This window comes from Salmo trutta, chromosome 26, assembly GCF_901001165.1.
Source record: "Salmo trutta chromosome 26, fSalTru1.1, whole genome shotgun sequence".
Classification (NCBI taxonomy): domain Eukaryota; kingdom Metazoa; phylum Chordata; class Actinopteri; order Salmoniformes; family Salmonidae; genus Salmo; species Salmo trutta.
Genome location: NC_042982.1, coordinates 12,641,800 through 12,664,494, shown reverse-complemented (window position 1 = coordinate 12,664,494; position 22,695 = coordinate 12,641,800). Strand labels below are relative to the sequence as shown.

Sequence of the window (22,695 nt, the reverse complement as noted above, 5' to 3'; positions counted from 1 at the left end):
CTGTTCTGAGGGTGAAAGGGCAACTCAATATTAGGAAGGTGTTCCTGATGTTTGGTATACTCAGTGTATAATACATTATAGAGACACACTTAAGGTAACGTATGAAGGGCTTCAGACTAATCCAACCTCTAATGTGCTAGGATAGCCGAGACTGACTTAAGGGGGCAGTGGGTTTGGTTTTGCGCTGACACACGGTAGTATAAAACATTTGCATAAAAAGGAAAGCGAGACAGCATAATCTGGTGGTGGGGAAGCAGAAAGTTGAAAAAGTGCTGACATCCTCCTAGCGGGACACATTGGGTGGAGTATGGAGGGACTACAAAACTTTAGTGGGACACATTGGGTGGAGTATGGAGGGACTATAAAACTTTAGTGGGACACATTGGGTGGAGTATGGAGGGACTATAAAACTTTAGTGGGACACATTGGGTGGAGTATGGAGGGACTATAAAACTTTAGTGGGACACATTGGGTGGAGTATGGAGGGACTACAAAACTTTAGTGGGACACATTGGGTGGAGTATGGAGGGACTACAAAACTTTAGTGGGACACATTGGGTGGAGTATGGAGGGACTACAAAACTTTAGTGGGACACATTGGGTGGAGTATGGAGGGACTACAAAACTCTAGTGGGACACATTGGGTGGAGTATGGAGGGACTACAAAACTCTAGTGGGACACATTGGGTGGAGTATGGAGGGACTACAAAACTTCAGTGGGATCGTTGACACCACCAGTGATGATAAGGCCAATAAAGACACGTGGCTCATGTCATGGAAAATGACATTAGACCAAAATATCAAACCTGGGCCAGGTGACTCCCTAGACACTAAAGGCTCTATGGGATTTCAGAACACATGCATGCTGTTAGATGATTGGGTGTGGTTCTAGCAGCATGGTGTGGTTCCCTAAGACAGAAAGTTAGTTCAGGCGAAAACGAAAGGAGGGAGGGTAAGTGGTTGTTTGGGGTGGATAGGTGGGCATATAATGCAAACGTCTAGCAATCCAAAGGTTGCGTGTTCGAAGCTCATCACGGACAACTTCAGCATCTTAGCAACTTTGCAATTACTTACTACTTTTTAGCTACTTTGCAACTACATAGCATGTTAACTAACCCTAACCTAACTCCTAACTTTAAACCCTTAAGCCTAACACCTAGCTTAGCTAACGTTAGCCACCTAGCCAACATTAGCCACAACAAATTGGAATTCGTAACATATCATACTAAATGGAGGAAGACAGATTTACATGTACAAGGTTGAGCAATAGGGAATACAACATTTCCTGGTCTGGTCATAAGCAATTGTGTGAAGTCTGAAGCATCCAGTGAATGGATCCAAATAATACCTAGTTCATTGCACCATCATCTTCCACTGGCAGATGGCAGCAGATGGCAGCACATGTCTTTTAAATTACATATTAACTTCAAGAAGTCACAGCCATTCTTTAACAGAAGGACAGATTTGATTTCGGTATTGAAATGGGGCAAAGGGTACAGAGAGGGTGACTGGTTTGAACGGGAATGTGTCAAACAATCAGGCAGACACATCTCGTTCCTCGCCTCTCCAGTTTGCATGTGGGTGCATCTAAAGTAGGCTATTACAGGAAACGGTGAGTGACAGAAGTAGGAAATCAACAAGACATGTCGAGCTTTGTAGGTGGCAAGGAAAATGAAAAATGTTCTCAAGTGGTTGTGACAGCAACTCATGTCGATGGGGAGAAACAAAAACGCTGTCCCATATTCAACACTGTCGGAATGTCAGGCTCTGAGCAGCACAGGAGGCTGAACGAGAACCAACCTACTGTAACTAGCCTGGTTAAACCCGACTGAACTCTACGCTCACCATCGTTTCAGTTCACAATGAGTGAGTGCAGTGTTCAGTCAGTGTTAACCAGGCTATACTGTACTACCCCCCCTCTTCCCCTAAGACTTTCACGCAGCATAGTTCAGGGCAGATGCCAAGACGCGGGATGTAATCAGAAACTAGAGACTAACAGAGGACCGGGAGGTTCCAGATCAAAGGACCAAGCGGCAGCAACAGTAATGAGCCTCAGAATCCCCAGTAGAAGATTAGGAGGAGTGGGTCAGTCTTGGGAAATGCTAATTGCTACACTATCAATAAGTAGTACAGGATTCCTATACATCAGATGCCACTGGGAGATGGTGTGGAGATTTCAGTGGTAAAGTAGTTCAAATGTAACAGCAGTCGTGGGCAGTCATGACAAGGTCAGTGCTGGTAAGGTTAAAGGAAATTACAGGAAACAAGTTGGGGAACAAGCCTCTTGCAATGAGGAAGTAAATATGCTTGATAAGGTACATTAAGTTCATGGTTAAAGACAAGACATAAAATCAGCTGGGCGAGCATGATTTGATATGACGGTATTGTATTACACTAAGCAAGTTGTTGAAGGAGACAAAGTAATAACACTGTACATCATGCAGAGGTAAGGAAGGGAACTTTAAGGGATATCAGAGTTTCAAGTCAAAGTGTGGCAGATGTTTTCTGACCTCAAAGGTAGTCTAATGTCAACACGAGTCCACATCCCATGCCATTGGCTGTGTAGATCCAGCTATATTACTCAACCCTAAATGAAAAGATCAGCACAGCAAATCTGGAAATTATATGGTGCTTATCTTTCCCATTCATTTTGGGTTGTGGCATATCGCTGGATCCGCAAAAACAGATGCCATGAGATGTGGATTTATCTCAAGAAATAACCAAGCCAGGAGTTCAGGGGAACAAAACAACTACAGTAAGATTGTAACCCACAAGGTTCCATGGTTCCTTGAGATGTGTAGGTTGTTGGCGTTGTAATAATCGAATGTCAGCCAGACAGCCACTCACAAAGTAGACAACCGTTCGCTGTCCATGGCGCTGAAATTGCAACATGTCTATGCGGCTGCATGCCTATCGAATCGATGGCAGGCTTTCTATGGTGCCAGGGCATGGCTTTGCTTTACCTAATAGATAAATGTTTATTGGTAGCCCTATTTGGTCGCCATTTTCTCAGGTTAAGCCTAACATTTCACGAAGCTATACACGGTGTCGCAATGCTGCCATTTTTAGACTGCTGGCTGGTGGTAATAATGTAATTACTTGTTCAGTAATTAAAGTTGGAAATTACAACAAAGCAGAATGTCAAATACATTTTCGATACAACAGAACACCAACTGATTTTTTTAGAATAACAACACCAACTGATTTTTTTAGAATATACAGCTGTCCTGGACCTGCCTGAACTAAGCTGTCATCGCGCTCTCTTCCAGCTTGTATAAAAAGTTGTTGTGCGTAAAACCAGTCTATTAATGCCAAATAATGCATTAAGTCCCCCCTCAAAACAATTGTTTCATTATGCAGTCTACTATCTATAGCAGCGAGTTATGTGCGATCTAGGTGCTATTTATAAACCTTTAATAAAAATAACACATCAAATAGACTAACAATGGGGGAAAACATTGTCGATTTGAGGATAATTTCAGCCACTATTTATTGTTGAACGCAGCGGGGTTTGTCTGGCAAATAGCCTAAACAAATGGGCTGAAAATTAAATTAGGCCTAAATCAAATGAAATCCAACTTGAGAGACTCGGGTGTTTTCACCATGGCCTGTTGGTCCAGGTTATGGCCCAACTGTGTTCTATACTGAGTATTGCCACCCCAGATAGGGTATAATGCACAATGTCTCAGGAAAGACTAAGTGCACAAAACATTAAGAACACCTTCCTAATGTTGAGTTGCACCCCTTTACTCCCTCAGTACAGCATCAATTTGTTGGGGCATTGACTCTACAAGATGTCGAAAGCGTTCCACAGGGATGCTGGCCCATGTTGACTCAAATCAAATCAAATTGTATTAGTCACACACACATGGTTAGCAGATGTTAATGCGAATGAAGCGAAATGTTTGTGCTTCTAGTTCCGACTATAAAATCTAACAAGTAATCTAACAAATTCACAACAACTACCTTATACACACAAACACACACAAATGTAAAAGGATGAATAAGAATATGTACATATAAATATATGGCAAGATGCAGTAGATGGTGTGGAATACAGTATACACATATGAGATGAGTAATGTAGGATATGTAAACATTATTAAAGTGGCATTATTTAAAGTGACTAATGATACCTTTATTAAGTCTGTTTATTTAAGTGGCCAGAGATTTGAGTCAGTATGTTGGCAGCAGCCTCTCTGTGTTAGTGATGGCTGTTTAACAGTCTGATGGCCTTGAGATAGAAGCTGTTTTTCAGTCTCTCGGTCCCAGCTTTGATGCACCTGTACTGACCTCGCCTTCTGGATGGTAACGGGGTGAACAGGCAGTGGCTTGGGTGGTTGCTGTCCTTGGTGATCTTTTTGGCCTTCCTGTGACATCGGGTGCTGTAGGTGTCCTGGAGGGCAGGTAGTTTGCCCCCGGTGATGCGTTGTGCAGACCGCACCACCCTCTGGAGAGCCTTGTGGTTGAGGGCGGTGCAATTGCCGTACCAGTCGGTGATACATCCCAACAGGATGCTCTCGATTGTGCATCTGGAAAAGTTTGTGAGTGTTTTAGATGACGAGCCAAATTTCTTCAGCCTCCTGAGGATGAAGAGGCGCTGTTGCGCCTTCTTCACCACGCTGTCTGTGTGGGTGGACCATTTCAGTTTGTGTGTGATGTGTATGAACTTAAAACTTTTCACCTTCTCCACTACTGTCCCGTCGATGTGGATGGGGGGGTGCTCCCTCTGCTGTTTCCTGACGTCCACGATCATCTCCTTTGTTTTGTTGACGTTGAGGGATGAGAGGTTATGTACCACTGTAGTGTCATCTGCAATCCCACTGATTGCGTTGGAAGCGTTCTTGGCCATGCAGCCATGGGTGCAAAGGGAGTACAGGAGAGGGCTGAGAACGCACCCTTGTGGGGCCCCAGTGTTGAGCATCAGCGGGGTGGAGATGTTGTTTCCTACCTTCACCACCTGGGGGCGGCCCGTCAGAAAGTCCAGGACCCTGTTGCACAGGGCGGGGTTGAGACTCCAATGCTTCCCACAGTTGTGTCAAGTTGGCTGGATGTCCTTTGGGTGGTGTACCATTCTTGATACACATGGGAAACTGTTGAGCATGAAAAGCCCAGCAGCATTGCAGTTCTGGGCACGAACCGATGAGCCTGGCACCTACTACCACACCCCTTTCAAAGGCACTTAAATCTTTTGTCTTGAACATTCACCCACATACACAATCCATGTATCAATTGTCTCAAGGCTTAAAAATCATTCTTTAATCTGTCTCCCCTTCATCTACACTGATTGAAGTAGATTTAACAAGTGATATCAATAAAGTGTCATAGCTTCCACCTGGTCAGTCTAGGTCAATGAAAGAGCAGGTGTCCATTGCACTGCACACAATTTAGTCTTGAGTGATGAATGCCAATATACATATTCCAGAGATAAGGGACTGTTGATATTGCAACCACACAACTCAAACGACAGTTCATCAGTATGAACTAACATTTTTTTGTTCAAAGCCCTCAAGAACTGTTGTCTGCTAAATATGGTAACCTGTTTGCATTTACCAATGTTTTAGCTGTCCAGTATCCAGACAACCTGCCCCCAGAGCTTTCTATATAGTTCATCTCTTTCCGTAAGGTGTTGAGGCCGGGAATTAAGGCGAATGAGAGGCTGAATTTAAGATGTTGCTGAACTGATGCATTTGAAGCACCACTCCCGACTTCTGCCCAGTTTCCCTGATGTTGCTACGGCAATCAAGCTATTTTTAACCATCCCTGTAACTGTCGCTTCTATGGAGAGATTGTTTTCTAAACTAAAAATCATAAAGAACTACCTAAGGCTCTCGGTCTGATATGCACTGGCGCTGTCGTAGCCTTCACCACGGCCTTTGTTTGCCGATATACTGCTAATACTTTCAATCAGTTTAATTTGTTCGTTTTCAAGACCTGGGCACTTTTTCAGTCACATTCCTGAAGCCCAAGAAACAAAACACTTAGTCTCCTAGTACATAGGAAAATTATATGTAAAAAATGAAAAAAATGACATTGATAACAGGTGCAAGGCCCCCCAGAACTCGTGCCGCCCCCCCCCCCCCCCATCTTCGTGGGTGTCCGATAAACCAGTGCAGTAAATGTATGTTTTGCATTTGTACAAAAAAATTTGTGATGATAATTACATTTTCTTTACCTTTATTAAACTAGGCAAGTCAGTTAAGAACAAATTCTTATTTTCAATGAGGGCCTAGGAACAGTGTAACCCACTGCGTTGTTCAGGGGAAGAAGGACAGATTTTTACCTTGTCAGCTCAGGGATTCAATTTTGCAACCTCTCGGTTACTAGTCCAATGCTCTAACCACTTGGCTACCTGCTGCCCCAATAGTTGAGTGTTAAAGGTTTCCAAAACCGTATCGCAATCAAGGATCAATTTCCAGATAGAGCGTTTCACACTAGACCAAATCAACTCTGACCCGTTGTTATAAGATAATGGTACTGAACAATTGAAATATCTGAACAATCATCAATTCTATACTGAGTATCTAGACGACTTTTGCTCCTCAGTTTAATTTTTTTTTTTTTATCACAATCATCGACTTGACATAGAGCTTACAAAGACTGTTTAGTGTGTGTTATTTTATTTTCATGGATATTACCATAAACACTTTCACTTTTCTGCTTTGCATAGCCCCTGAATATGTTACAGTGAAGCAATCTCAGAGGTTATTACATGACTAGTGCTAAGAGAAAGGAACATGGTTGTCATTGCTTAGTTGGAATATGATCACATACAAATGGCCACCTACAGCTCTCCTCTATAAAAGTGTCCTCTCTGTCACAGGTATGAAAATGGTTCCGTAGACAACTTTTACATTTTCATATGATAGGCAGAGGAGTCTGGTGGGAGGAGCTATAGAAGGACGGGTTCATTGTAATGACTGGAATGGAATCAATGGAACGGAGTCAAACGTAGTTTCCATATGTTTGATACCATTCCATTTATTCCATTCCAGCCATAACAATGTGCCCATCCTCCTATAGCTCATCCCACCAGCCTCCTTTGATGATAGAGCAAGTTCTTCTTCCATTATGACGAAAGGATATGTACTAAATGGGAAATCTGGGACTCAAACAACATCACAATGCTTACCTCTTGTCATCTCTGTACCACTCAAACTCTGGTTTGGGCACTGCGACCATGTCACACTGAAGAACCCCCTTATGGCCCACCTGGGTTTCAGAGCTCTTGGCATTCTTGATGGCGGGAGGATCTGAGGATCCAATCACAATAGTTCATCTTGGTTATATTTGTTTCCTCTCTGCATAAAACCAAACATCAATTCATGAAAGACATATCATGAATCTCAATGTAGTAAAAACAACTGGGCATTATAAAACACATAAGGCCAGGAGAAACAGGAGTTGCCCCCCCAAAATTGACCTACAGTTGACGACAACATTGACATATTTGACGTCCGGTGTGGCCACGTCATTGCTGGCTTTGCATTCGTAGCGGCCCGCCTGGTTCCTCATGATCCCAGATATATCCAGGTACTCCTCCCCATCTAGAGAATCGGCTGTGGGGAGACACACACAGAGAGAGAGAGAGAGAGAGAGAGAGAGAGAGAGAGAGAGAGAGAGAGAGAGAGAGAGAGAGAGAGAGAGAGAGTGAATGGAGGACAACGGGAAAACAGAATAGCTTCCAGGAAAAGCAGAACACTGTTCAATGCAGCTCTGCTACTTCCAATGAGCCTGAGTAATGTCAGACCAAATGTTTGGATCAAATGGAGCATCAAATAGACGAACCTGAAACAGCAGTTCCCTTAATTAGTCACGTGTGTCTCCTGAGTTTCTCTCATTTAGCCTATCTACTCAGAATGTGGACATATTTCTCAGTCAGATCTAGGTTTGATCAGGATGAGGAGAATGCCAAGCATGTGGATAAGACGCTGACTCTGCAGTGCTGTCTTGGGTTGATTAGATACCGGTACAATTGCTACATACAGTGCCATGGGATAGCATTGACGAAGCTACCATGGGTTAACATTGACTAAAGCTGTTCACAAATGTACTGTATCAACATTTCTCTTGGCATTGCTAAATGGATATTGATTGATAGGAACAATAGCCTGCAGTGAATGCATGAAGACTCCTGAGACATATTTAACCTTATAACCAACATGTTTCTCCCAACCCCCTCAAATGTGTAGACAGAGACAGTGTCTGAAAAAAAAACACACACAAAAACAGCTAAACCTCCAAATGCCACCGAACCCGACTAAATAAAACAATGGGCACGCCTCAACTGAGCTGACACTCAGGGAGCAAGTTCTTCTACCCTGTGAAATTAAGTAACAACCCTGGAACTTGGATATGTAAGGCTGTTGCAAAACAATTTCTTTGCTTTGTGAACACTGATGGGTTCTGACTTCTAAACTTAAAAAATATGAAATATTCTTATTCATGTCACTGAGGGAGAGAGGGGAATGCAGAACATTTACATTCTGCCAGAACATGTTATTGTTAGACATCAGGTATCCTACGGAGAGGAGAAGGGCCACAGTCCAGGACAGCCGTCAGTTCGGGAGGAGTGAGGAATTTGGGCCGAGGTCAGGTCAGATGACATGAGAAAGAACAGGCATCACTAAAGTCCTGTCTAGCAACAGAGATGTGTTGGCTGTCCAGATGTGAAAGGAGGAGACTCAGCATAGGACGAAGGTTTACCAGTGCTGGTGTAAATATGTCTTTGTCTTATGCAGCTGTGTGACCCACTGGGTGAATAAACCTGGTTTGAGCTTTACTAATCGTCCGTGAGTTTTTACTCTGTTTATTTAGAACCTAACACACACCTACCTTGTCTTAAATAACACAACAAAAATACAACATTTGACATATCACATTTTTCCTATTAGAGACTCAAGTTATTCTCATAGATTTGTTTGTGGCTAAATCCGAAATGTGGTCTCAGTAAACATACCTAACAACCTCAACTTCAAGTCTCAAACTGCAACGCAGCAGCATTCACAGCTGCATGCCCAATGTATCAAGCTCTTCCTGTGCTATGCCCATAGAACTAGAACACTAATCATTGACTAGTCATTTAGCAGGATCTCTATGGCTACGCCTCTGTTTCCCTGGTTGGTATTATTGTCTGGTGTAGTTCCGATGCTTATGAAAAGAGCAGATCAGATCAAAGGGTCCTCCTAGCATGACCACTGCAGCCATATCAAACACGCTCATCGTGGACAAAGGACGCCATGATTGGAAAAGTAGGATTGAAATCAGTTGCCATGGAAATGTATTGTGGCTGCTTGATCGTTTTATCATTAAGGCAGTTGGACTTCACCTGAATAGATATTTCTTGAGGGGCTAGAGAGAGAAGAAGAAGATGGCTTGGCTACAATCTACAGTGCTGTAGCTTACTTACAGAATCAATCTAGGTAACACTTTATTTGGATAGTCCATCTGTAGTTGCTCTACAGACTATCAGTAAAATGTATACTATCTACTAACCCTTACCCAAGCTCTAACCTTAACCTAACCCTAACCTTAACCCTTACCCTTATTCTAAACCTAACCCTGACTGTAACCTTAGCAAGCAGGGTTCCATTTACAGATCTACAGACTATCCAAATAAAGTATGACCAAAATGATTAGAATAATGAAACTTTTTTTACTACAAGCGAACTGGAAATATTAAGTCAATAACTCAGCAGGGTCCAGAAACAACAGTGTCGTGAATATGACCAGATTTTTTTGGTTTAATTCATTACTCTATTAAACAAAAAATGTCACCCAGGAGGCTTGAGCAGCCTCTTGATAAACATTCATCTCTTTACATACACTTCAAGTATTAACTCTCAGAAACAAAGTAACGATGGAAAATAGGCTTACCTTCACCAGGAAAGAACCTGTTTCTATAGCTATTCTATCTCTGTGTGGATTCAGCGGGCATACGTCACTGTTTTCCATGGGCCCCATGGGGAATGGAAAAGTGATTGATTTGGAGCACATGCAAAAATCCCATGATGGCACAGCCATACAACTCTATGCTAATCCAGTGAGTGAGTGAGAAGCCCAATGAGGTGGGAGAGCATGGAGTGCACATTTCTTACTTCACATAATCATCTTAGAATGTCGGAGCAATAAATCAGCTTGAGTGGGAAAGAAAGAGAGAAATTCCAAATCACAGACATCGATAGTTTGTGTGGGTGTGTATGTTTTTGTTCGTGGCTGTGTGTGAACTGTAGAAAATGGAAGACTGAGGTGTGTGTGTGTGTGTGCGAGAGAGTGTGTCTATGCCTATATCCTGTTCTGACTGGGTATACAAGTTTAAGACATGAATAGGTGTTCTCTACCATTCTCCCCCTAAAGTCCTGGGCTCACTATGTTAAAAACAAACAGCCAATGATGTTCCCTTGACGCAGACAGACCCCTAGGAGAACTGTCCAAGACCATCCTGTTGAACGGCTAGCTCTGCCTAGCATTGCTAAACATCCCCCCTTCACTTCAGCTTATTGTGAATACAGGCAAAAGTTTAAGGTCCAAGACATTCAGCACCACACTTCTCTAACTTGCTTTGAGCCCGGATGTACTTTAGATAGGCCCTGTATCTATCTTGCTAAGCTGCAAACGCATGACAAGCTATGACAATTAAATAAACTATTTCCACTTCATGACTCTCACCCATTTATGATGAACGGTGTTTATTATGAAAACGGAACTTAAAAACTTCTCTATGAAAATGGCACTTAAAATTCAACTTTGATGAAAAGCTCAATTTTGCTTGTGCCATGCTTTAATTTATCATGTTGCCTGTGCGCCAGCAACAATGAAAGACAAGGCATATAATTATTTTCCAACAAATTCTAGTTCTGAATAAAAGGCATACGACCCTAGGGCTATCTAGCAACAGGATTGGGGAGCAACATAAAAGTGCAGTGGTCCGTGAGCCTCACACTCATAAATGTGTGGTGAAAGGTTATTTGCATTGAGCCGTATTACTTTGGGATTGTCTCAACAATTGAATGGCCTTAAATTCTTGGGAAAACAACTACATTATGGTGAAGGCACAACAGAGAAGGAGAGGACTTCCAACCACAGGGGGCTACTGAGGGGAGGACGGCTCATAGTAATGACTGGAATGGCGTAAATGGAATCGATTCAAACACATCCATGTGTTTGAGACCATTCCATTTATTCCGTTCAAGCCATTACTATGAGCCATCCTCCCCAGTTAAGGTGCCACCGACCTGTGTCCCCAACCCACTGCCACCTCCCAAGCACTCCCCCAGACACACACGCACAGAGTCCACTGCCAGGAGGGAGCTGAGAGCCTGCAGCAGCATATAACTCATCTCAGAATGAATCAGATGGGACTGGGTAGGTCAACTCTAATCCTGGTCACATTAGCATGGAGTCACAGAAATTCCACTCACGTTTGAGCCTCGTACTGCAGCACGGAATGCCCGCCTAGCCAAAAGAGCCCTTATATTTCTGATGACATGTTTCCTTGAACAGGGTAGTTCAACTGTGTGTTTGTGTGCGTGTGTGCGTGTGTGTGTGTGTGTGTGTGTGTGTGTGTGTGTGCGCGTGTGTGTGTGTGCGCATGCGCATGTGTGTGTGCGCGCGCGTGTGTGTGTGCGGGTGTGTGTGCGTGTGTGTGTGTGTGTGTGTGTGTGTGTGTGCGAGCTAGCGAGCGTGCGCGCGCGAGCCAGTGTTTTGGACAGACCTTTCATAAGGGAATTAGAAGGCAGATTTGAGACACTAGTGATCAAAGCACAAGCCATCAGTGAGGAGAGACTCAGCATCAGGTAGCAGCGCAACTGCAGTTGGCAACTAAATGCTCATTTGCATGGCCATGCATTATTCATGAGCATCATTTACCACTATGCGAAATGTTAGATTTATTTTGTGAATACTAATTTATGTTAAGCAGTTGATTTGAGGAGAACTTGGGGAGAAGTGTCCAAAATGGCTCTGCAACATTTATTTTCTTTTGTCTCCGCTACTTTCTAAGTGTTGTCAAATGGAAAAACGCTCGACTTTATCTTTCCCAAACCCATGGAGTCAATCTTTTCGTCAGGCCATTGTCTGATTTAGATGATGAGGGGTCAATACATAATTACCCCAGCCTGTTCTTTAAGACTCTTAGTGGGAAGATAATGAACAAATGACTGAGCTGAAGCACCACCCATCTTTATCATTATTTTGGTCACATCAGCAGTTATAGGGCCAACCTAAATGAAAACAACCCCATGCTTACATATACCGAGGTCTTTAGGGAAACATTTTCACCTCAGTGAAAGACCACTCTTAGATAAAAACCTAAAAGCTCAAAACCATTTTACAGATATCATTCCCATTAGTGCAGGCTTGCCGTATCATGCTGATCAGCGCATCAGATAAACAAATCTATTTTATCGAATCATAGACTACACATTATTCCAGCATGGCTTCTAATTTCCTGAGTCTTTATGGATTGGTCAAATAGGGTTGCCTTGGGACACGCTCTTTGTGTTGACCAAGGACACTCAGGTCACATCACCCTTAGCACATCCCATGATGCACCATGTTGTGGTCACAAAGGCCTGGAGGGGGAGCTGAGAGTGATGATGGGAGAGAGTCACACAACAACAAGTGTGCCTCTTTTTACTCAGTGTGGCTGGGTGGTGCTAATGGTGTGTGTGTGTGTGTGTGGACAGGATAAACCTTCGGTGACAGTGGACAGGTCTGGGATCAGCTGCAGTGCCAGATGTGGAGCTCTCTCTCTGTCTCTGATCCCTGGGGGGAGCACTTAATCCCCTCCCACGAGCAGCCCTCTACATGTGTCACACACGCTGCCAGGGCTGAACCTGAGCCACCCTGACAAGGGCCTGTCACATCTCACAGTTCACAGCCTTCTCAGGGACAGCCTGGAGAATGTCAGCAAGGCACTGCCTGTTTCCTGCACTGAGCACGGAGGAGCAGTGAGCCTTCCATGAACATGCAAGTCAGGGACCTTGGGATTGTGTGACTAGTTCTGGGAAGTTCTCGACTTCAATCTCAGGGCTGACAGAGGTGGGGACTCTGGAGTGTGTAGCATGCTGAGCTGTGGTGGACAGGGATGAGTGGTGTATTGTTGAGACCTAGTCCAAGTCACTCATAGTATAGAGAATGGCAGGGACAGACTTTGACCAGAAATAGATCCGGGCATCTCTAACACACCGGCCCATTGTTTCCCTCATGGCCCCCCACACCGGCCCATTGTTTCCCTCAAGGCCCCCCACACCGGCCCATTGTTTCCCTCAAGGCCCCCCACACCGGCCCGAGTCTCCCATGATTATCCAAATAATTATCATTTTGTTAAAAAACAGCAACTATTAATACAGGCCCACTGTGTTAAAGATGGACCAGCCCATCTGGTATTTGCCAGAATTTCCTTATGGCCAGTCCACACTGGAGCATGGCTGGTTTCAGAGTAGTATGGGAGAACACTCTTATTTAACGGCTAGGATGTTGTTTTAGAAATCATTTGAATCTAATCTGATTTTAACATCCCTGTCTGACCATAATGGTTCATTGGTTTGACGAGATGTCTACTAATGTGCAGTACATTTGACATTTTAGTCATTTAGCAGGCGCTCTTATCAAGAGTGACATAGAATTAGTGCATTCATCTTGAGATAGCCAGGTGAGACAACAACACATCCCAATCGTATCAAGTACATTTCTCCTCAACAAAGTACACCACAAGATGTAAACCAATTTGCAAGAACAATTAATGTGCCAGAATAAGTCTTGATGTTGGGAGGCCATCCTCCCTGCTTGTCCAGGTGTGTGCGTTCTCATCAGTAGAGCGGAGGATGATCCTGGCTATACCCCTGCAGCATTACATGAGTGCCAAAAGGCATTATATCAGGGGCGGGAACATCAAATGCATAATTTAACATTAATTAACTGCGCTCAGTTATTGAATTATCCAATGATGTGAGTGATCACACGTTTAATGAGATCTCTTATTCGCATACTTAAACATTCCCCTCAAAAACATTGCTTTCCCCCTCAAAAAGCCATGTACCACCGATGTCTGTGAGTGGCTTCCCCTAGCCCAAAGCGTGTAATATGAGGAGCACCAAAAGGGCATGTATATTTCATACTTGTCTGACTTCCATTTTGGTGGTCCGGGAAGTGTGCACTGAAAGATTCCTTGCCTTACCAAGAGTTCCACTTTCTTCGCAGCATTTTCAGTGTGGTGCCCTCCACCCCCGCCTGTGACCTTTACAGATACACTTCAGAAATAAACATTGGGTGGGGCGGAGACACACTGAGGCAGAGCACATGCCCAGAGAGAACGGACGCTGTGCGCCTTGCTCTATTGATCACATCCCCACACACAGTGAGCCCAGCAATGTTCTGCTTCCCAGTCAATATCAGGGACAACAACATCCCACGTCCTCAATGAATACAATTATTGGCATAAAATACAATAGCTGACACTTTCTTACTTCCAATCCCAATGTGTGTACAATGTGTACATCTCTAAAATATCTGAATAAATAGCACATACTATTGCTAAGCCTGCATTGTCCCCGTATCTGCATCTTTTCAGGAAGGAAAATAGGTGAAGGGCTAGAATTTGGGAGGGAGACAACAGACTAATGTCATGGTTTCTGTCTGGAACTCTGGGAAGCGAATAGTGGAGATCCCAGACCATGCAGGGAGAGCTGAAATAGAAAATGACAGTTCTTTCATCCAATACATCATTTTAAGTCATGTTATGTTTCAATTGTGCTCTCTGTTATACTCTGCTAGAATAATGAAGAGGCACTCCTCTGTCAATCTGACAAGTCTGAAAGAATAATATCAATCTTGACTCTGATGGAAAAGTGGGGACTGCGTGTTTTTCTACTTTTCCATTGCGTCTGCTTTTTATTAGAAGCAAACACTCCAATGTTAAAATAATGATCTGCTTGTAACCACTATCAAAATCATAGACAGAGCCATCGATGACATCAAAATTATAGTTTTAACCATGTTTTGAAGCTATGCAGTGTTTGCTTACAAAATACATTGTTGACAAACAATGGAGAAAAACAAGCTTATATTTTGAGTTCTAAAAAGGGCCCAACAGTTAAACTAAGCTCATTAGGCATTTATAAGTTATCTTCTTAAATAATCAATGGCTATACATCACTACACTAAAAGTAAAAAAAATCTATAATAATTATGCACCACAATGGTTTGAGCTGCAGTTTGATAGCAAAACATTACGATTTCAAAATGGAGTATTGGAAAATAAAATTCCTGGGATAATTGGCTGTAAGGGTTCGATTTAGAGCAACCACAACAACATATTGGTTTCATTGTTGCAATCCGTTAGAGGGATTTCACTTGAAAGACATTGCATTGTCAAATCATCCAGTTCTGTGTTTGAATGAAAGGGGAATGTGAGAAGCAGCAGGTGTGTCTCAGTAATGTGTAGGTGTTCTTCAGGCAGGCACAACTCCATGAGATGATCACTACCTTTGGGGAACGAGCGCAAACCGACCGTGTTGACCACATCCACATGGAGACAACAACATTAAGCAACGGGACATCATTTACTCTCCCTCTCTTCAAGTCTACTACCTTTCTCTTTCTTCCTTTCGCTCTCTCTGTCTCTCTTTCACTCTCTTTCTCTCTCTCTCTCAGAAATAATAAGCATCCTGTATCCCTGAAATAAACGTAACCTAAAGAATTGACTGGAGGATTGCACATCAAATAATCCTAAAACATGGAGAAACAAGGACGAATACCACGTTTCATTTTAAACACAGGAACCCTCGCCCAACTCCCAACCTCATCCCTCCCCTTCATGTCTGAGAACACAGATATACAGTGATAAGCAACAATGACGAAATGCTGCCCTTTGATAAGAGTGAAATGCTTCTGGGTGCTTATTGGCTCTTACCTGATGGATTGAGCAGTCGCCAGGTGATTGATGGATCTGGCCTCCCATTGGCTAGACAACTTAATGTCACGTTGCTGCCTTCGTTCACGGTGATGTCTTCCGAAACTTTGTAAATGTTTGCCGGAACTGCAAGAGAAAGTGCCATTGGTCATTGTTTATTAATGTAGTAGTAAAAACATGGAGAGTAACATTTCATCTAAAGTAGATATAGTGGCTGTAAAAACAGACATACATTGTTCTAATATAAGTAGAAGCCTTTTCTGTGGTAGGGCTCGAGTCTTCCTAAGAACTGTGTAATGGATTTTCGAAGGCAAGAATAGGAACCGCAGTGTAGCATTACAGTGAATGAAGTGTACGGTTTATGAAATATTCAAATCCTGCTAAATTGTGTCTACATGTCAAATGTCAACATGAGCAATTATCAACAACATTACGCAAACGGCTGTGGCATGAACATAATTCTTTACAATACGTTCGTTGCTGTGGAATAGGCTACATGTCCAGTTTTCAGTATAGTTGAATGCAAAAGTTTGAATTCAAAAGTATTGCCATGTTAATTCAACAAGAAAAGGAAAGTTAAGTTAAGAAGCAACTTCAAATGGAAAAGAGTTTCTGTGCCTCAACCCAATCCATTACCCACCAAAAGATTAAATTAACTGAAACGCTAGGTGCATGACTTTGACTGATGTTCAAAGAAAGCCGAACGTTTGTCATCTGAATGCAATGTTTAATCGGCCTTCTACCTCTCAATTCTGATTTACTCTGCACCTAAACAAATAAAACAGGGAACGTATTACTCAGATAAAACTGCTCGGACAAATTAAGAAAGCGAGGTGCACTCCATTTTCACATTGGTCAGCAATTCAATTGTAATCAATCTGAGTGCACAGAGAGGGCATACAGACATCATTGTGAATTTCAAAACTATGGGTGGACGGAGGCGAGGTGTTGTATACGCATATCTTTGCTAGAAACTATTGATCAATGACTTGTAAATGATGAATGGGGCAAAATACATAGAGAGTAATACAGAAACATTTTATCGTAGAAGTTGAACAAGTAGCTCAATGCTTACAACTGCGCATATACCGCATATGTCCATATACCGCTCTCAGGTATAATAAACATGTTCTATAGCATTCTCATGTCACCTAAAATAAGCCGTGTTGCAGTCAAGGTGAGTCAAACTTGTAGTTGCCATCCCGTTTGATACTTGACAACGTGGGAAACATGTTCTATATGTTGTCAAATATGACAGAGGAATAATCAATACATCAGTGTGCCTCTGGATATTGCCTCCGCCCAAAATATCTGTTTTTATACTGATACTAACCATGCAACATCCCTTAGCTGATGCTTTATACTCTCCTCTAGATTCCCTCTCCTTGGCCAGTACAGCCTGTCCCTTTAATGACATCTGACAACATAGCTATTTTATTGCCAAACAACATTAAATGAAGCCATACAGAGTTATTGCGTGAGTCAAATGACCACAGAAAGTGAAGATGTGTTTTTCGATAAGGGAAGGATTGAAGTGACAGGGAATCCAATAGCTTTTTCTCAAAGAAGCGGGCTGGAAATATCAATGCTCTGATTGGCTGAATGAGGACCCGAGCATTAATCCAAACCAGGCCAGTCGCACAGATAAAAATTAGTTTGAGAGAAAACAACAGCTCCCAGACAGATAACCCTGTCACGTTCTAAACAGAAATAGTCGAGGCGGTTCATGAGTCAAATGAATAAAGAGTCTAAACTCTAAACCATTTCAACATAGTGGCTATAGCTCCCAGCAAGGATTGCAATCTTAGTCATGGGTCAGCCTTCAAGGAACAATATTTGAAAGGGCAGTTCTTTGAAAAACTCTTTCCCTGGCTGCCCAGGATTCTAAAGCGACATACAAGGGATTGTGTGAGGTCGATCTTACACACGAAGCCTAGAGAAATAATTTGCCGTTCCTGGTTAGATGGGATCAAATCGTAGCTTTAGCTTCTGCCAAAACATTTATTTTGCCTTTCAAGAAACACATCAATGATTTCATCTACAGGCTGAGAAAAGTAGTATCACCTTTTAACATTTCTTTCCTTCATTTTTTATTTGAGCATTTTCACATTTCTTCAAATTATTGTAAATATTTTTTCTTTCCAACCTCATCAACATAATCACATTTTGAGTCAGCTTCTTATATCCTAAAGATCAAGTGATCCTAGAAAAAAAGTGGAAAACAGATGTATCACGCAAATACAAATGTATCAGGCAAATACATTAACCTATGTTTCAACTTTGATAATAAAACTTCAAAGCCTTGGAAGCATGAGAAACTACAACATCATTAGAAGGAGCTTGCTGTATCAGAAATCCATATGATAATATAACCTGACAGTCAGCTTCAGGCTTTTCCTGGATTCCTGACGAGCCAAACCACCCAGGGAGGTAGGGATGATCAAAGTCCCAGAATGGTGAACCTCAGAGAAGTGTAAAGAAACCCAGCCGCACCTCCAGTGTCACAGATGTCCTGATCAATGTGTTTACTTTCAAGCCACAGCCTTTTAATCTAGCTATGACTCATCTTTAGCTGAAAATGGTGGACAGAGAGAGAGACACACACAGAAACTAGAACAGAATTAGTTTGGTAGCCGATTAAGATTCTCACTATCGCACTCTGCCTGGCACATGCACGCACGCACGTACAACCATTTCAAGGTACTATGCATGAAATGAGCCTTCCAGTTGAAAGAGAGAGGATGACAACAACAGGTATTCCCAGCCAAAAATGTCTCACACCTGCATTGTGTAATGTCTCAAACTACATTGAACAAAAATATAAACGCAACATGTAAAGTGTCAGTCCCATGTTTCATGAGCTGAAATAAAAGATTCCAGAAATGTTCCATACACACAAAAAGCTTATTTCCCTAGAAATTTGGGAACAAATTTGTTTACATCCAGGTTAGTAAGCATTTCTCCTTTGCCAAGATAATCCAGGTGTGGCATATCTAGAAGCTGATTAAACAGCATGATCATTACAGAGGTGCACCTTGTGCTGGGAACAATAAAAGGCAACTCTAAAGTGTGCTGTTTTGCCACACAACCACAGATGTCTCAAGTTTTGAGGGAGCATGCATTTGGCATGCTGACTGCAGGAATGTCCACCAGAGCTGTTGCCAGAAAATGTCATGTTCATTTCTCTACCATAAGCCGCCTCCAACGTCATTTTAGAGAATTTGGCAGTAGGTACAACCAGCCTCACAACTGCATGCCACGTGCATGGCATTGTGTGGGTGAGCGGTTTACTGATGGCAACGTTGTGAACAGAGTGCCCCATGGTGGCGGTGGGGCTATGGTATGGGCAGGCATAAGCTATGGACAACGAACACAATTGGCCCATTATGAGGTCTATTTATTTTAACAGATGCATATCTGTATTCCTAGTCATGGAAAATCCATAGATTAGGGCCTAATGCATGTATTTCAATTGACTGATTTCCTTATGTGAACTGTAACTCAGTAAAATCGTTGAAATTGTTGCATGTTGCGTTTATATTTTTGTTCAGTATACTTGCTATTTATGTAAAATACAGGCGCATCATGCCAGGAACGTTGACCTTCTTACAAAATAATATCCTTCTATCGGTTATTTTTCCTATTAGCAGTTTTTTTGTGAAAGTCCATTTCGTATCCGATAAGTGGAAACAGAAGTCTTTGGGTTAGCCTGCTATCAAGTAGAGCACCACACTTTGACGTACTCCATAGTCAAATCAATAACAAATCATAGCTAGGTATAAAGTTACAACCGGTTAAAACAGAGATGTTTGTATTTCATTGAACACCAGTAATTCAGAGCTCTTTGAATGACTCTACCACCATACCAACTGACCTCTGCGGATCGCTCCTTCTGTCTCTCCACCCACGGCATCCTGCCGCGTTCAGACATGACATTTGGACCGCTGATGTTACAGGCCTAAGTGTTGTCGAGGCAATTATGTTTCCGTAATTTGAATCATTAAAGCATAATCAGCGGAAAGCGCTCGCAGCCCTAAGCTCTGCTTTTAGCACTAGCTGCCAATTACTTTCCTCGATGTGCAAAAAAGGTCGTTAAACCAGGAACCTTTCAGATGACACAGAACAACCTCCTGAATGTTGTGACACCTCTGAAATGTAATAAAATCACATCAAACAAGCTCATAACGGGCAGCTGGGTGCCTCCCCAAACCTTGACCCAAAGAGGCAATCTGTTACTGCGGAAACAGTGAGAATGACAGCCAGGCAATCTTGTCCATTCAAGGTCTTTAAAGGAGAGGCAACCATCAATTTAGTGGGCGTCTTCAGGATTGGGACTTTTGCGGTCAACGTGTTCATGCATAAGCCTACACTCCTCTTTCAAGAGCCCAGAGGACATGACACATACAAACATGAGTACGCTCTTGAACACTGTCATTGTGAGTCTGCTTGAATAAGGCAGCATTGAAAAGTAAAAAGAACAGACACAATTAACCAAACGGTTAATTAAAAAAAATCCTCCTAACAGATTCTGTCATTAGGAAAATATTGTTACAGGGAAGTAGAGCCTTGTGATCTGATTCATCGTTAGTTTGTCTGTTTTTGTAAACATACGCTTACATTTTCAATGCTCATAAACCTATGACTCATTGATCCTAGTCCCTTTGAATTCTTCATGGTGTCAATGTGAGTTACCACTATGACAAATCAGTATTTCACTAAATACGAACAAACTCTGGAGTTTGCCAGTTTCCTCATAATAACAAACAAGAAAGCAATGCCAACATGTTTGATCAGAGACCTCGGGGTGCGTTTTTTCTGCAGCGGCTGCCACTGTGGAGCTGAAAGAGATGGCACACTTTTAACAGGATACTGCGGTGCACAGAGCCACCGAGCAGTGGGTGCCTCGGCCCCTTTCATTGTGCACTTCTGGCAGAACTGCTGGGGCTGCTGCTCGTAGCTGCTCCACCAACATAATCATCGCCAGCAGCACTCCATGATCTAAACTAAAGCTCTCTCTGAACTTTCAAAGGGGAGAGAGGATATCAAATAGACTAATGCCCATTGGAGCCACTTTTGAGCGAGGCTTTGTGTGGATGTGGAGAGACATTTGGAGGCAGTTCCTGCTGGCCAGATAAAGGTCTTCTTGAGGACAAATCCCTGATTAATTCAAATGTAGCTTTTTTTCTTTAGAGATGTTCCAGTGGAGGGCAGAGAGGTTTCCACAAGGGCAGAGACTCGTAAATCATACAAACAAATAATTGGTGTTTGTGTTGAAAGGAGAAAACAATGGGAAAGGAAAAGGTAGCGGCAGTATTTCTAACAAGCCAACCGAAGCCCCAGCAGAGAGAAATGCATTGGCGCCCAATGAGCAGGACTTCAACTCGTGAAAAATTGTTGCTCTTTATAAATTCTACAAGCTATAATTCTTATCTCAAGTAAACTTGAATAAATGTACTGCCAGTTCAAGGCAATGTGTACTTTTATCCTTGGCGATCATCCGCATCGTTCAGGACGGCGTGCCAAAAACCCCAGATTCAATTTGTATTCAACACATATCATGATTTAATACCTTATAAAACGGAATGAGATGATAAGAAAACAAAGAGAGGAGATGACAACAGCTGGCTGGAGGAGAAACTCTTGGCGGTGACCTTTCCTTTTTAGAGGAACTTGGGTTTAACACTCCTTCCTGCTCTCTTGAGCTCTCAGTCATCCAGCAAATTCATGGAACTTTCTGTAAAACAGTGCTTTAGTTCACCCCTTATCTGTATGACTTAAAGTTACGATACATGACCAAAAGTATGTGGACACTTGCTCGTCGAATATCTTGTTCCAAAATCATGGGCATTAACATGGAGTTGGTCCCCCCTTTGCTGCTAAAACAGCCTCCAATCTTCTGGGAAGGCTTTCCATTAGAAGTTGGAACATTGCTGCGGGGACTTGCTTCCATTCAACCACATGAGCATTAGTGAGCTCGGACACTGGTGTTGGGCGATTAGGCCTGGCTCGCAGTCGGAGTTCGAATTCATCCCAAAGGTGTTCAATGGGGTTGATGGCAGAGCTCTGTGCAGGCCAGTCAAGTTCTTCCACACCAATCTCGACAAACCATTTCCAATCTCGACAAACCACTTTGTGCACGGGGGTATTGTCATGCTGAAACAGGAAAGGGCCTTCCCCAAACGGTTGCCACAATGTTGGAAGCACAGAATTGTCTAGAATGTCATTGTATGCTGTAGCGTTAAGATTTCCCTTCACTGGAACTAAGGGGCCTAGCCAGAACCATGAAAAACAGCCCCAGACCATTACTCCTCCTCCACAAAACTTGACAGTCGGCACTATGGATTGGGGCAGGTAGCGTTCTCCTGGCATCCGCCAAACCCAGATTCATCCGTCGGACTGCCAGATGGTGAAGCGTGATTCATGACTCCAAAGAACCCGTTTCCAGTCCACGTTGAAAGTTACTGAGCTCTTCAGTAAGGCCATTCTACTGCCAATGTTTGTCTATGGAGATTGCATGGCGGTGTGCTCGATTTTGTACACCTGTCAGCAACGGGTTTGGCTGAAATAAATGAATCCAGTCATTTGAAGGGGTGTCCACATACTTTTGTATATGTAGTGTATTTCTGGAGAAGGACGGCTATTTCCCTAGACTAGCAAACAGCTACTGTTAGCATTGACCATTCGGATCAATTGTCTTAATTAATAACCTATGGAAAATATGCCAATAAGATCAGGAGGACACCTTACAAACTCAAGTGCAATCCAAGTTCAATTGAGGCGAT

The 22,695-nt window shown here is 42.8% G+C and overlaps 1 protein-coding gene across 6 annotated transcripts in view; it reads right to left on the bottom strand.

Annotated features, from left to right (window-relative positions):
• Nucleotides 1-22,695, bottom strand: part of LOC115163124 (limbic system-associated membrane protein) — a 1,234,562-nt gene that overhangs the window by 1,386 nt on the left and 1,210,481 nt on the right. For all 6 annotated transcript variants that reach the window (XM_029714758.1, XM_029714756.1, XM_029714759.1 and 3 more), the window contains 3 exons: nt 15,914-16,039; nt 7,428-7,559; nt 7,133-7,253 (listed from right to left, as the gene is read on the bottom strand). In XM_029714758.1, the coding sequence (XP_029570618.1) occupies nt 7,133-7,253; nt 7,428-7,559; nt 15,914-16,039 (379 nt within the window). The remainder of the gene's footprint in view (nt 1-7,132; nt 7,254-7,427; nt 7,560-15,913; nt 16,040-22,695) is intronic.